This window comes from Tenrec ecaudatus, chromosome 5 (genome assembly GCF_050624435.1).
Source record: "Tenrec ecaudatus isolate mTenEca1 chromosome 5, mTenEca1.hap1, whole genome shotgun sequence".
NCBI lineage: Eukaryota > Metazoa > Chordata > Mammalia > Afrosoricida > Tenrecidae > Tenrec > Tenrec ecaudatus.
Genome location: NC_134534.1, coordinates 103837318 through 103851904, shown reverse-complemented (window position 1 = coordinate 103851904; position 14587 = coordinate 103837318). Strand labels below are relative to the sequence as shown.

At 47.4% G+C, this 14587-nt stretch overlaps 1 protein-coding gene across 3 annotated transcripts in view; it reads right to left on the bottom strand.

The window, feature by feature from the left end:
• The window catches only part of AOPEP (aminopeptidase O (putative)), a 502851-nt gene that overhangs the window by 19702 nt on the left and 468562 nt on the right, over nucleotides 1-14587 (bottom strand). For 2 of the 3 annotated variants that reach the window (XM_075549788.1, XM_075549789.1), the window contains exon 14: nucleotides 8164-8280. The exons of the other annotated variant lie outside the window; for it this stretch is intronic. In XM_075549788.1, the coding sequence (XP_075405903.1) occupies nucleotides 8164-8280 (117 nt within the window). The remainder of the gene's footprint in view (nucleotides 1-8163; nucleotides 8281-14587) is intronic. 3 annotated transcript variants of the gene reach the window in all.

Sequence of the window (14587 nt, the reverse complement as noted above, 5' to 3'; positions counted from 1 at the left end):
TTCTGAGACTAACTCTTTAAAAGAGTAGAAACCCTCTTTCTCTTGTGGAGTGGCTGGTGGTTTTGAACTGCTGACCTTGCAGTTAGATGCCCAACTAGGAACCACTGTGCTACCTTTTAATAAGTAGTTGGAAATGAAGACCAGAAGCATATGACCATTATTCTAAACTGTGTTGTGACAAAAAAAAAATAGAGCTATTAGGTATTTTGTAGACTAGATGCTACAAAAGGCAATGGGTGAGGGTGGGCGTGTCGAGGGCAGCCACAGAGGAAATGGGTCCTCCTGGCACGTTTACGCCCCTGGGGCCTCCCACGTGTAAGAAAGTCACTTTGAGTGGAAACCGCGACAGCATGAAAAGGGATGGGCAGAACCTCAAACAGAGATCAATGCAGATAGGCATTCCTTGCCATTTTAATAATCCTTGTGTTGTTGATCACTGCTGATTTTGACTCGCAACAACCCCATGAGCTACTGAATAAAACTGATGCACCGTGTTTGGTTTTCTTGTCTTTACAAAAGCTGGGCGCTTTGCTGTGGCTGCATGTCTCGAGGCCCAACTGCAGTCCAATGCGCACACCTGCATCACCTAGAGATTTAATAAATCTCTCTAAACCCGCTGCTGGCCAGTCAGTTCCCATTCTTAGAGGTCCTGTAAGACAGACTAGAAATGCTCCCCACAGCCTCTGAGGTTGTAAATCTTCACAGAAGCAAACCATTTCATCTTTCTTCCAGAGTAGCTGGGAGGTTAGAACCATTGACCTTTTGGTAGTAGCCCACCATTCAACACACTGTGCTCCTCTAATAAATGTCTCTTAAAGTCTGTCTAAATGTAGGATTTCATAGGGCAGCTTGAGAAGACAAGTAAACTACAATGAGATGTGTGTCGTCCTGGAGTTAGGAGAGCAAAAGCAGAAAATCATGCTGAGCATGTCAAAAGGTCTGAAGACAAAATTCAACCCTCGAATGGAAGTACTAAAGGAAACCATGAACAAAATATGGAATGATGCAGAAGCATCAAAACAAGACGGCAGGAATACAGAGTAACTCTTTCCCTGAAAGTGGCCAACATTCAACCCTTTAAGGAGGTAGTGATGAATCAAGAGTTGGTGGTATAAAAAGAAGAAAGCTAATCTCCACTAAAGGCACTGGATTTGAACACTAAGGTTCCAGGAATTGAAAGGAGACCAAAAGAAATGTTTCCACAGATGTGGTATTGGGAGGAGTCACTCGTCTATGCCAAGAGATCTAGAAGACCTTGTCGACCAACAGTGAAAGAGCAATATGGGTGCTCAGTCCAAGGAAAGGTGGCCTAACAGAACACTGAAACTATTAAACAGCCTTATTAACATCACATGCAAGTAACCGTTTTTCTGGTAATTCAAAAACATCTGTAGCAGTACATTGACAGGAAATCGCCAGAAACTCAAACTAGATTCACAAGAACACACAGAATGAAGGCTATCATTATTGTATGAGATGAACGGGCTATGGTCGAAAGCAGAGAGCGCCAGAATGACATTCACTGTGTCTTACTGACCACGCGTTTATGGGCACCGCTGCAAAGACTGGGAATGACAGCACACGGATCTGTGCTGAAGCGGAACCTCTATAGCAGAGGTTGCCAAACTTATGTGGCCCACTGCCCCCACTCCAGATAACAGAAACTGCTCAGTACCCCTCTGGCCATTAAACACGACTGCCCCACAGTCCACCACCCAGGATCGAGCATCAGCACCTGCCTTTGCAGTCCCCTCAATCGTCGCAGCACCCCGCCTCCAAGGGGCAGGATCGCCAACTTTTAGAAACATGGATCCACACAGACTAAGTGGCAGTTACTTCAACAGAACAAAAAGGGATTGATACACTCACTGATGAAGAATAAGTGCGCCAGTCTTTGTTGTAGCTCTCCACACAGAAAGAGCCAAAATCTCCAAAACGAGCCCAACAAGCAAAGGCATGATAAGTGAAGACTGATGTTGTCAAGGACATGGATCCATGATCAATACCCATGGAAGTAGTAGTCAAGAAATCAAATATGTATTGCTTGGGGCAGATCTTCAGAGTGTTAAAAACAATGTCACTTTGAGGACTAAAATGCTCCTCAGCCAAGCCATGGTATTCTCAATCTCCTCTTTTAATAGTGTATCTTAATCTCCGTCTGGCAGTGAGTAGGAAGACCAAAGAAAAACGGAAGCCTTTGAATTACGGTGCGGGTGAAGAATATGGACTATTCCAAGGACGGCCAGAAAAAGGAACCCGTCTGTTAGGAGCATGGTTACGTTTGCGCACGCTGTCAGGAGCGCCGTCTCTGGAGGAGGGTATCGGGCATGATACAGCAGAGGCCGAGTGAAGAGAGCGAAGTCCCTCCGCCAGAGACTGATACAGCAGCTCCATCAATGGGCTCCAAGACAGGGATGATTGTGGAGATGGCACGGGACCAGGGAGTGTTTCCTTCTGTCCTTACACATTGGCGCTGACTTGATGGCGCCTAACAAGTGGTCTGAAATCACCAGAGGGTCTTGGTTCATAAAGCTGTGCTCTGACTCAGTCTACATCAAGTTCTAAGCTCAGCTTCAAGTGCTGTCAGACTGCAGCTTGCCTGGAGACACCATCTACTTTTGGACCCCGCTTTCTTTGTACGCCCCCGCCCCCCCCCCCCGGGGTGTATAAAAACCACATGGGGCAGTGAGAGACCAGGGTCAGAGGGAACACACAGATTCAAAGTATTTAAAAGGGTTAGTGAAAAAGTGGAATTAAAAGAATGGAACTTTTCCCAGAATGATTTGAAACCTCCTAGTTTAGCTGTATGTTTTATATGAAGAACCTGAAGCTCAATACGAGGTCAATGCCAGGTACGAGAACTGGGTATTCTGATGAGACCAGGAAACAGAACAGCAGAGGTACACACAAGCAGGATTCACCCTCCTTGCCACCGGGGGTGGGGAGGTAGACAAGCAGGTGGTGCCCATGAAGAGAAACCAAAAAAGCCAACTGGAGGGAAGATGGAGGCATGCAGTCTCCACACCTTTTCACTCAGGGGTCAGAAGGAGCCTCTTTCTTTCATTCAAAGTATGTTCCCAGATGCAGTAAGGGGAAGAATTAGCAACGAATTGTTGGTGTTGGTAAAGACTTCCCTCAGACAATTCCGAGTCTTGTCTCAAAGGACACCGAATGAGAAGTCAGTGACCTCCCTTCGAGAGAGGGTCCTTAGTGCCCATCGTGTCGCTCTGAGCCTGTACGATAGACAGGTGAGGATGTGGACTCTGAAGAGTGAGGTTGGGAGATCTGGCTACCTGAGGTGTCCCCCACCTTCCGATTCCTCAATGGTAGTCTGCAGACTGAAGCTGCTAGGTTTTGGCTAGCTGTAGTGTTCTTGTGGGGACAAAAGTTGGAGAGTTAAGTTCTGATTCCTCACCTCGCTTGCAAGCCCCAGGTAGCAGGACAGGAGAGTTTCTTTTAAAGGGACTGTGGAAGCAGGTGCCAGCCACAGTGGTGCACTAGCCTTTTGACGGCTGCAAGGCCCAGGAGGTTCCAGCCAGGGCGTAGTCATCAGCCCTCATTGTCCCCACAATCTGTGCCCCTCCAAAACACACACAGCCCTCCTCCCCCGACCAAATATATATGGGGCAGAGGTTGTAGAAATATCTTCTTGTTGCAAGAATCAAACAATCAAGTCTGTATTTAAATGCTTTGGCTCTTTCCCTGAGCCAGTATGTTCACACACTCTGGGCAGTCCCTGGGTTTGCTGTCCTGGTTGGCTGGAATAGGCCAGAGTGTGGCCAGTGATTTCCATGACTCGTGACAAAGTGCTGGTCCTGGAGGTTAGTGCTACTGTGATAATTCGGGGGTTTTGTGCCAACATGGCATCTGTAAGAAGATATGGGTAGAGTTTACCCTGTCAATCAGGTCACAGCTTGATGACCTCCTTTGGAGGTGCAGCCAAGATAAATGGCTCTCTGCAGGCCGCCCCCCCCCCCCACTTTACCTTCCTGATGGCGAGCCACTCTGAGGCTCGCCAGGGCTCCATGAGGAACTGCACCATTGGATCCATACAACCTTGCACCCACAGCTGGTGAGGCTTCCTGCATCCTGCTCATTGCAGGTAGCTGTGTGAGCCTGAAGAGGGGCTTATAGACTAGGGATTTTAGTTGGACTGGGCTGGGATGTTTTCCTGATATAGAAAGCTTCTTGATATACAGTTCTTCCTTCCACTTCTATGAGTGTCACTGGATTTGTTCTTTAGTCCACCTGGCCTCATACAGCTCTTTCCTGCTGCAGGAATGAGGTGCTCTTCCACCTAAGTCTCATTCTTCGGGCAGGAGGAGGCAGCTCACGAAATGTGGAACGGCCAAGGAGTGCATCAAGTACTCCACCCACTTTCTTACTGAGTGTTGCCTTTATGCAGTTTTCCTTGAAATTTTGGACACTTGCTATTATTTCACTCAAGAGAATTCTGTATTCACACACTGAGGGTGGGCAAGCTACAGCAGTCTCAGGACCCCCCCAACCTTCCAAAATTCTGATCAACAGGTCAGCTATTCTGTGAATGAAACAGAGAAGCAGCCAAATGCATACAAATACTGTGAGACCTAAAAAAAGCCATTTTCCACTTAGACACACTGCAGAGGGTGGGGGGGTGGGGGAGAAGGAATGCAGAGCTGCCTGGCTGTGCTGACAGGCTACCGCGACTACTGGGCACAGGACCCTGATGCACTGTGCTGTTAGAATAGGCTTCTTACAGAGAAGGCTCTGTCAGCACTACACAGCAAGAAAGCATTGCTCTGCCAACAAGAGCTGGAAGATGCACTAGCGCTGGTAACCACCAGGTGGGCAATTGACACCCACCAGACGCTCCTCAGGAAGAAGATGAAGTTGTCTGCTTCCACACAGGCTTACAATGACTCGACAGCTGTGGGTCTGATTTTTCAGTTTGCAATCAGGGGCACAAACAGACTCAAATGAGTTGTGCAAGCACTACTGCAGCTAACGAACACAGCATCAGGCTCACCTTCTCAAAAGGTGATGTTTGGCATATGGATTCTGGAAAAATGCTAGTCAGAGAAGAGAAGCCAAACTACGGGGAATACTGGACAGTGGAGCCAAAGAAATGGGCAAATACTCACTGCTCAACATAAGATGTCTCCCCCACTAGACAGACACCCATGCAACACCCAGGCCCCCAGCACACCATGTGTGCAGCTCTAGGCCAGAAACACCCCTCCAGAGCCATGTCCCCAGGGAAGGCTGGCATACTCACTCAAGACTAGTGAGGAGATTCCAACTCACAGTGACCCTGTCGAGCAGAGCAGAACTGCCCCTAGGGGTTTCTGAGACTGCCAATCTTTACGCAAGAAGAAACCTTGGGGTTTGCAGCCCAGTGTGTGACCCACGATGCTACCGGAGCTGCATTCTGCTGAAGTCTACAACTGCCATATCGCTGGCTGCCCGGTTTTCACATGTTAAGGAACACTGATAATAGCTGATGTAGAGTTATCTGTTGAGCTGCAATCTGCATGGTCAGCAGTTCGAAAACACCAGCAGCTCTGTGCGGGAAAGACTGGGCTTTACACTCCTGTAAACAAGTTCGTCTCTGAAACCACAGGAGGTCACGATGAGCCAGGCACTGATTTGATGGCAGTGAGTTTGGTTTGGGTCGGATACAGTTGGCAGGGACTATCCTCATTTGTTAAGTGGTTATGCATTGGGCACAGTCAAAACCGCCAGGCGCTCTGTGGGAGAAAGATGGGGCAGCTTTCTATTCTCTTAAAAAGTCAGTCTCGGAAACTCGCAGGGGCAGCTCTACCTATCCTTTCAGGTCACTATGAGCCAGCACTCGAAGGCAGGGACTTTGGGTTTGAGCTTTTGAGAGAATAGTCAGAACATTGTTAAGATGTTTCCTACCAAGTAACAATTCTTTCTGTTCTGTCATCTGAAAGGCAGATGGTTACTCAACTAAATTCTAGCTAAGCAGCGTCACAATAAATCACTTTTAACCGGTAACGTTTCTAGAAGTTCCAGAGATGATCAAATTCTGTTTGCTGGTTTTGAGTGACACCTCAAGTTACCGTCACAGACAGATCAGCTGTTGCTGTAACTAATTCTGCATGCTGGGACCCTCAGTGGCCCGAGACAGAGAGAGGGTGACACAGATGGGGCAGTAACCTGTAGGGAGAAATCCCCCAACTGAGCACAAGGGTCTCAGGCCTTCCTTGGCCTGGCTCCTGCCCAGCCGTGTCTCAACCCTGCCAGCTCCAGTACCGGAGTCAGAACCCTGAGGGGTCCAAGTGGTCTGTGTGTGTTAAAATAGTGCAGTCGTTTTTAAATCAAAAGGACATTTTGTAATGTGCAATAACTATGAATACATGGAATTCCAGTGTCGGAGGCTGGGTGGTCTGAAACTCGCGAAGTACCTGGCCTTTCATATAGAGTTTATTGCACCTGTCATCCTGGGTCAGCTGGCGCCTCTGCACTTGCTACTGCTCTTCTCTGGAGTGGCCTCTCCCGATCAGCCAGCTACTCCCACCCAACTGGATATTTTCTCTGAAACGGTCTCGTCCTGGTCATTGATTTATGAGCAATCTTCCCAGAAGATAAGAATCGCGAAGTCAACCTGCCTTTTCGTGGCGGCTGTGGCATCGGGTTGTGCCCGGCAGGGCAAGCATGGGCAAACGGTGCAGTGGCGATGCCAGCTCCGCAGCCCCTTCCCAAGAGGCCAGGCCGGGACTGGCCAGTGTGTGCATCGTGCGACATTTGTGAGGGCGAGAAGAGCGGTCCCAGAAAATCTGTGACACTCTCAGAAAGGTTTCAGAGGCTACGTGCTAGCTTGAAGTCGAAGTGAAGAACAAGATGTGTTTTCAACCAACAAGCCGAGGAGGAAAGGAAACGGGCTCAGTGGGCACTCAGTGGCAGTGTCTAATCTGCTGAGTGACCGCGCCGATCCTCTCTCTGCCCACCGCCCCGGACAGGCGCTGACATTTCCCTGCTATTCAGCTGGAGTTAAAATACAAATAGTGTCTATAAATAGAAGTGTCTTTTAAACACCAATTAAAAATAACAGCCTGACATTTGGACGTTCCTATAAATAAAAGAGATGAAATAAACAAGTTTTAACCTTTGATCTTATGCTCAGGTGGGTAAAAGTTATAGACTTCCACTTCTTATTTGATGGGGATTTTAAAATATGAAACAGTGCCCCCCCTTATCCTTTTAATCTAATAATGTGCTGACTTTTCTGGATTTATCCAATTTTAATTACGGTAAAATTATTATTTTATTTCACCCAATATATCCAAATGAATGTCATTTCAGAATTCCAACCAACAGGAAATACCCTATTAATGATGTATTTTACATTCCTGTATTTTTTCACACAGCCTCCAGTATTCATTGTGCAATTCACACTTTCAATACACCTCCACTCCAAGGAGCCCCGTGTGGCGTGTTCCATTGCCACAGGGGGTAATGGCTTCCACGCTGCACATAGCGTGACTCCAACATGTCCAGAGGAAGTCAGTCAAGTCAAATGTATTTTACTTTTCTGAATTTTCAATGAGTTTTATAAGTTTTTCCTCTTTGTTCTCTTGTTTTACTTACAATGACTAAATTAAGTTTTTTCATCTTACAATTCATACTACATTCTTCACGTTATACTGAAAAATATTAAGGACCACGTCATATTGCATCCCCGCAAGCATCTAGTTTCCTTTGCAAACCGTGGCTGTTAAGATTTGGTTTTCATTTCCTTTACATATGGCTCCTTTCCTGTCCTAACTAAATACAACCAAGAAGCTCTGACACATGTGGGCCAAGTTTCCTTAATGTGTCACAGAACCGTGCCAACGTCGGCCTGCCCGAATTTCCCATCCAAACACCAGGCTTTGAGAACACTGCATCCCCCTTGCTCATTGCCTCACGAGACTTGTGGCCATCTCAAGATTTTACAATCTGGGGAGCAATTGTAAGAACCTCAAAGTACTGCACTAGGGCCACCGGCCGCCTGTTGTAGTACACAAACCGAGGAAGAAGTTCACGCTCTCCGCGAATACAGGGCCTTGTACGCGAACAGTGTGGACATTAGCTAATGGAAACAGGAGGGTCAGCAGTTACAACTGCAAGTCACCAGTAGGGAAGTGCTGCGATTTAAAGGGATGGCACCCCAATTACCTCTGCATCCTGCTTGGGGAGATTGTATGTCCGCTGGAGACTTTGCAGGGTTCTCGGGTGCAGGGCCTTCTGCTCCAAGAGGCGCTCCAAGAGTAGGACCAGCTGGTCTGGAAGAAGCTACGGGGAAGCAAACAGCCTGTGAGAACGCCATTCTGTTTCCAAGAAATGAAACGCCAACAAGCCAAACGTGGTGCCTGGGTCATTTCAGCAATACTGCATCAGGGGGCGCTAGAGCTGACCTTTTCGGACCTTGGGACTCACCTTGTCTGCATCCCAGAGACACTCCAAATGTGGGGTCCGATTAAGCCCTACTTTCCATTTCAGTGTTATATACAGTAGATTAAAACTGCTCATCGTAATAAAACATTGCCATCAAAAACAAAACTATTACCATCTTCCTTTGGGGCATCATATGCCAAGAGGTGTAACTTAGTGGAGAGAAAAAGAATCAAGAAGCCATCTGATTTCAGGGAAACATGGGAATTTAACAGAAACCAGCAGCTCTCAAATCTGCTTGTCTATCACCCCCACCCACCCACAAACACACAACTGTACCTGCCGCACACCAAGGAAAAAGAGCAAGAGCAGGAACAAGAATCTTGTCTCACGCCTTCCTCTGTTCTACAAGCTCACTTCAAAACATAAGACGCCAAACTCACTGCCATCAAGTCATTTGGACCCACAGTGACTCTATAGAACAGGGTGGAACTGTCCCAGTGGGTATCCAAGACTGCAACTCTTTATTTACAGTAGTAGAAAAGTCTCATCTTAACATCTGTATGAAACATATTACGTTTTCACACCAGAGGTCAAAAGTGTTGCTAGTGAAGGGTACAGAGCAGAATGTCTTTCTATGAAACAAAGTGAAACAAGCCATTCGGTGTTAGTAAGCAACATCTGTGAAATGGTGCCGGTTCCTTTTCAAGTTCATACCACAATGGCCACATCAGCATTAGCACGGAGACGTGAGTAACCAGAACAATGTCAGTTGGCATATACCTTACAGGAAACAAAGGAGCCCTAGAGGACGTGTTGGGCTGCTCATCACAGGCAAGTGGTTCAAAATCACCAGCCCCTACGCAGGAGAAAGAAGAGACACTCCAGAGTTAGTCCTGAAAACCCACAGGTGTAGTGCTACCTTGTCTTACACGGTCGCTCTAATTCAGAATTGACTCTATGGCTATTCCATAGGGAATGAAAGGGTCTAAGTCTAAAATCAAGGTTTAAAATGACAATGATGAGTTGCACTATTCTCTCTCTTTAGCTCCTCTCCAACCACATCCCACATGTAGCGCCTATTGACTAACAAAATATTCAGAACAAGTGAACCGCAATCTCAGTTTTCTGTTACTCTAAGAGAAACTTCACTTTCCCCACCTCTCTTCACTTTTCTGCTCCCCAGGATGCACTGCCTACCTCCCTTTCCCCACTCTGACAGCCACACATTTCCCCCCAAAATATGCATGGACGGCAACTGGTAGCTGACATGTGTAACAATCACGAGACAGCCCCACAGTTTTCTACGGCGTCTTTCTGAACTCCATGAAATGCCCCACTTCCCTATGGGGTGGGGGGCAGATAGGCTGGCACACATGCACTTGAGAGTCAGGTGTGGATCCAGCCGTCAGTTGAAGACAACGTGACAGGAGAAACAAAGGTGAGTCAGCAAAAATAAAGGGTTGTGAGGTTCTACAGGGACTCAAAGAATGACTGACTTACTTTGTTTTTATTAGAATGTGTGTGCCAATAAAATGCTTTAACAACAACACAAAAATAAAATAAAAGCTTTCCATTCTCTGTATCTTTAGACACACAAGTCTAGAACTGTGTGGAATTTTTACAACAGTCAAATCTGGGAGGTCCTTCCTTCACTAGCACCCAAGAACTTTGCGGAGGTGCCAGCCAGGTTTGGGCCCACCTTGGAGAACGGACGGGGCTGTGGAGAGCCGTTCCCCTCCTTTGCAGCTTCTGCTACCAGGGACCAGCCTCAACTGGCAGCCTCCTTCCAGCCTGGTCTGCCCACAGCCTCGAGCCTCCATCACCTGGCTCCCTGGCTCCCAAATCACTGGTTTACAACCCCACACCAGCGGCCTGATCACCCCCTCAGTATGCAACCAGCTGACTCTACAGGGGACGCCAGCAGGATGACCACAGAAGACTGAGAAAGCCTCCCGCCACTCCCTGTACCCCCACCCACAAGAGCTCGCAGAAACGGCAAGCAGTTTCTAAATGGCGCTAATCTGAGGGAGGGCAGCAATACTTAAATGTTCATGCCTCAGTCATGATAAAACCAAAACCAAACTCGCTGCCATTGAGTCGATGCTGACTTGCAGGAACCCTATGTGGGTCTTCAAGATTAATTGCTTACAGGAGTAGAATGTTCAGTCTTTCTCCCGAATAGCCAGCCACTGGTGGTATGAACTGCCAACCATGTGGATCGCACCCAATGGGTAGCCAGTACACCACCACACCACCAGGGCTCCTCACAAAGGGAAAACTGGCTTCTGCGAGCAGATTCTGCCCGACTGCGCTAATCACACCTGAACCAGGGCCGGACACCCATCCATCCCGGGACGGCGCCTCGATCTCACTGGGGACCACTGGCTAACTAAAAATGAGCAGGAGCCAATGTGCAGAATTATAGGAAGGAAAGAATAGCAAGGAAAGCATCTGTCTACCTCTTATGTGCTGAAGCTAACAAAGATGCCTCCTATTAGAACTCAGGTTTGGGATTTGTTTTACACTCGAGATCAACAGAGGAAAGAAACGCAACAGCCAGCGCTGCCTTCAACTTACACCAGAAGCAGGGGAGCCTCTCAGCCAAACTCCAGTTTACAACCTCAGAATCGTTAACATAGGAAGCTATCCACGTACCTGGACCCACCTTCTGACACCTTGGCACTTTCTTCTTGGTAGAAAGTTCATATACCTATAAGCAAAAATCTAACTACAAAGACCTCTGACAGTTTGGGTCCTTTCCAAATTGTCCTGAAATAGTTAAAACTGAGCTAGCTCTCTGACTCCAGGTGGACAGCTGAGATGGAGCATGAGGTTTAGTCAAGTCTCGGCATCCTTCACTCAGAGTAGTTCTCTTTCCCTGGAGCCAGTCCCCTCCGGCTCCTGCCCGATGCACCAGGGCCAGCACGCGCAAAAGCCTGCAAAATGTTAACCAGGTCCCCTGCGAGGGGCGCAGGGCCATCTTTATCCCTCCCAGCCCAGCTCTTCAGACGGACCTGCACAATCCATGCTCACTCAGTCAACAACTGCAGCTGTCTGCCTTTCAAATGCAACTCGCGAAGTTCCCGGAGACCACGGAGCTGGGCAACGCTTCCTTTTGAAGTAAAAGCCAGCAGTGGCTTTCTTCTGCACTAACAGTATTTTAGTGCACAGACAAGGAAACGGCCGGCATCTTACACTTGCACAAAAGAAAACATGGCATAATTTTTTAATGAGATCACAGGCTTTGAAGAGTACATTAAAGCAAAAATGTGGTAAAGTGCCCTACTTCACTAGAACACATTTCTCGTGTAAGGCCACCCTACAATAAAAGGGAAAATGGGTAATACGCGGCAATGTTTGCACAGCTACCAGAAGGCCCTGCGCTGTCAAATGGCTCCACGCGTGGCACGGGTGTGTGACGGGCCCTGGCAGCTGGCACGGGAAACGCTGGGCGGTGCATTCCACTCCCACCCACATGGAATTAAATTGAATGTCACATGACTCCCAAGCCAGCTCAGTTTCACTACAACCATGAGAGAGGGGAGAGAGCACTTTCAGGATACTACGCAGTGATTAAGAAAATATGCGTTTCCAAGCATTATCTGCTTTAAAACAAAAGTTGTCCCTTTAAACGTTATAAAAAGCCTAATTGATTTTAAGGGGTTCATCCATGGTTGGACAGGGATGGGATAGGAGGAGTCCCTTCCTTTGCACAAACCAGGCTTTTGTGCAGGGTCGTTATTTGTTCCATATGGAGACCAGAGCAGTATTTTAAAAATGCATCTGCTCTTGGAAACTTAAGACAAAATCAGACTAACCAATTCCAAACCCCTTTAAGGTCTCCAGGGCTGTAAATCTTTACGGAAGCAGATCACCCTATCTTTCTTTGAAAGACAGACACACACACACACACACACACACACACACACACACACACACAGAGAGAGAGAGAAAACACAGCCCAGTGCTTAACCACTGTGCCACCAGGGGGGGCCAAAATCATGTGGGTATTTGAAAGAACTCCATAAAACCACAGGGCTCACTGAAACGAGTATATAAAAAATAAAATGCTTAAGGGTATAAATGCTGTCTGCTGAGGACTTGGAAGTCAGTGTTCTTGCCTTACAGGGAGGAGTCCACAGTTCTTACTACCAAGAAATGTACAAAGGAAAAAGGTCAATGCTGTATTTTTCCAAGTCAACTAAAACGCTGAGGCCAGCTGCAGTTTGAAAGTTTCCACACAAGCTCTTGGAAAGAAAACATGACATTTCCAAACCAACCCTAGCCTCCAAGCAGCATCAAGAAACCAAGCTGACTCTCAGAGGCTTCTGATGGCTGTCATGGGGGCATCATCACTCACTCCCTGCCCCAGAAGACCACCCACGCAGGCTGAGCAGGAATAGCCAGACCCACCTGAGATTGAAAGTGTTTGCTACTGACCTTGGGTCCGTGCGTGTCAAGGAACTGCTCCAGCCCACGTGGACACCCACAGAGAGACCCACCGTCTGCACCCCCGTGTGAGTGAAGAGGAGCCCCACCTTGTAAGGGCACTGCAGCCTACCTGGATGAAGGAAGTCGGCCAAAGGCTCCCAGGCAAGGACTGAGCTGGGCCAGGACAGTGGTGTGAGTTCTATTATTACCCCATTATCACTCTGGCATCTGTGCCTAAATCAAGCAGACTTCCTCCCTGATGCCATTTCCTTTTATCCTGCTGCAGACTACAAGTGGATCAATGGGGGCACTACATATGATGTCACTCCTGGCTCCCCTGCCCCCAGCCTGTCTGAAGTACACAGAAAGATCAATTCTTCCCAAAAATGGTTAAAAAATGCTTAGGGAGCATTCTTCCCGAAAAGCATTCTCTGCTATATTTGTCTATGTTACTGCGACAAGAATGGTTTACACTGAACAAAACCAGAAGAAACGGGCAGGAGCAGAATCTAAAATACTCCCGTACGCTGGAGCCATGCTGGCGGAAATCCAGCGTAAGCAGGGTTCCTCCTGATCAGAATGATAGCGAACTGGCCTTTGAAAGTCACCTCTAGGCTGTAGGAACGAACAGGCAATCCCACAGACATGACATGTTTTCATTTGGGGACAGTCCCTCAAAGTCTGGCAAACTCCTTTCCACTCTTCCCAGAAGGCACTAGACCCCCCCCCCCCACGCCACGCGCCTCACCCTGGCTGTGGAAGCCCACTGCTCCCACGGACTGTTGGCACCACGGAGGGCTCTATGATCCCCCAGCTGCAGGATCCAAGCTTAGACACCCACACCGCCTTTCATACGCCAGTCAGAAGCAACTAAGCAAAACAAACAAACAACTTCCACCCTCACCCCCACACACCCAAAACTAAAAACCTCCAGGTTATATAAATTTCCACGATTTTTGCCAATGGGGCAAAATTCAGCCAGAATCAACAGTTCCCTAAACAAAACAGAGTTCTCCATCCTCACAACGCCCAACCCCCCCCCCCCCCCAAAATATAAAACCTTCCAATACTGGCCAGGGCCATGGCCTTCATATTAGTGTCAGTACACTATGGCTTTTCCTCTGTCGTGCAAAATTTGTGCTACATTTCTAGTAAGTGTTAAGTGACAACAAGAAGCTCTTGCACCCTATGAGTAGTCAACGGTCTGAACGAAAGGACCTGTTCACTGAGATGTTAGAACACGTTTAAAATGTTCTTAGTCTAAATCAGTAAACGTGTATCAAGGAAATCACCACTATTTTAGATCGATACTGAAAACGAATCTTAAAGAAATCTAAATAAATAAAAACAAACAAAAAGAAAAAATACATTCACATCTAAAATTTCTTTCTCATTATAAAAAAGTCCAAAGAGATTTTAAAAAAGGAAATTAATCGACAGGTATCTATTTGTCTAGCAAACTCAATTATTTCTGACTACCAAACATCTGCAGGGACTAGGTCTGAAAAGTTTGGGGAAAACATTCAAGCAGAAGCAAATATTCACACAAGGCATTTCACACGGAATAAACAAGCAGTATTCCGTTCTGAGTAACAGTTCTGTCTAGTCCGAGTTAAAAAGACTCCTGCTTCCCAAAGCGACAGTGTAGCTAAGCAAGCACCGTCACCAGCGGAGACGACGTGAACTACGGAACGCACCACTGGCACAAATCATTCTCCGGGTTCTAAGGGCCTAATTTTCATGTACTATCATTTCCCCAACATTAATAAAAGTA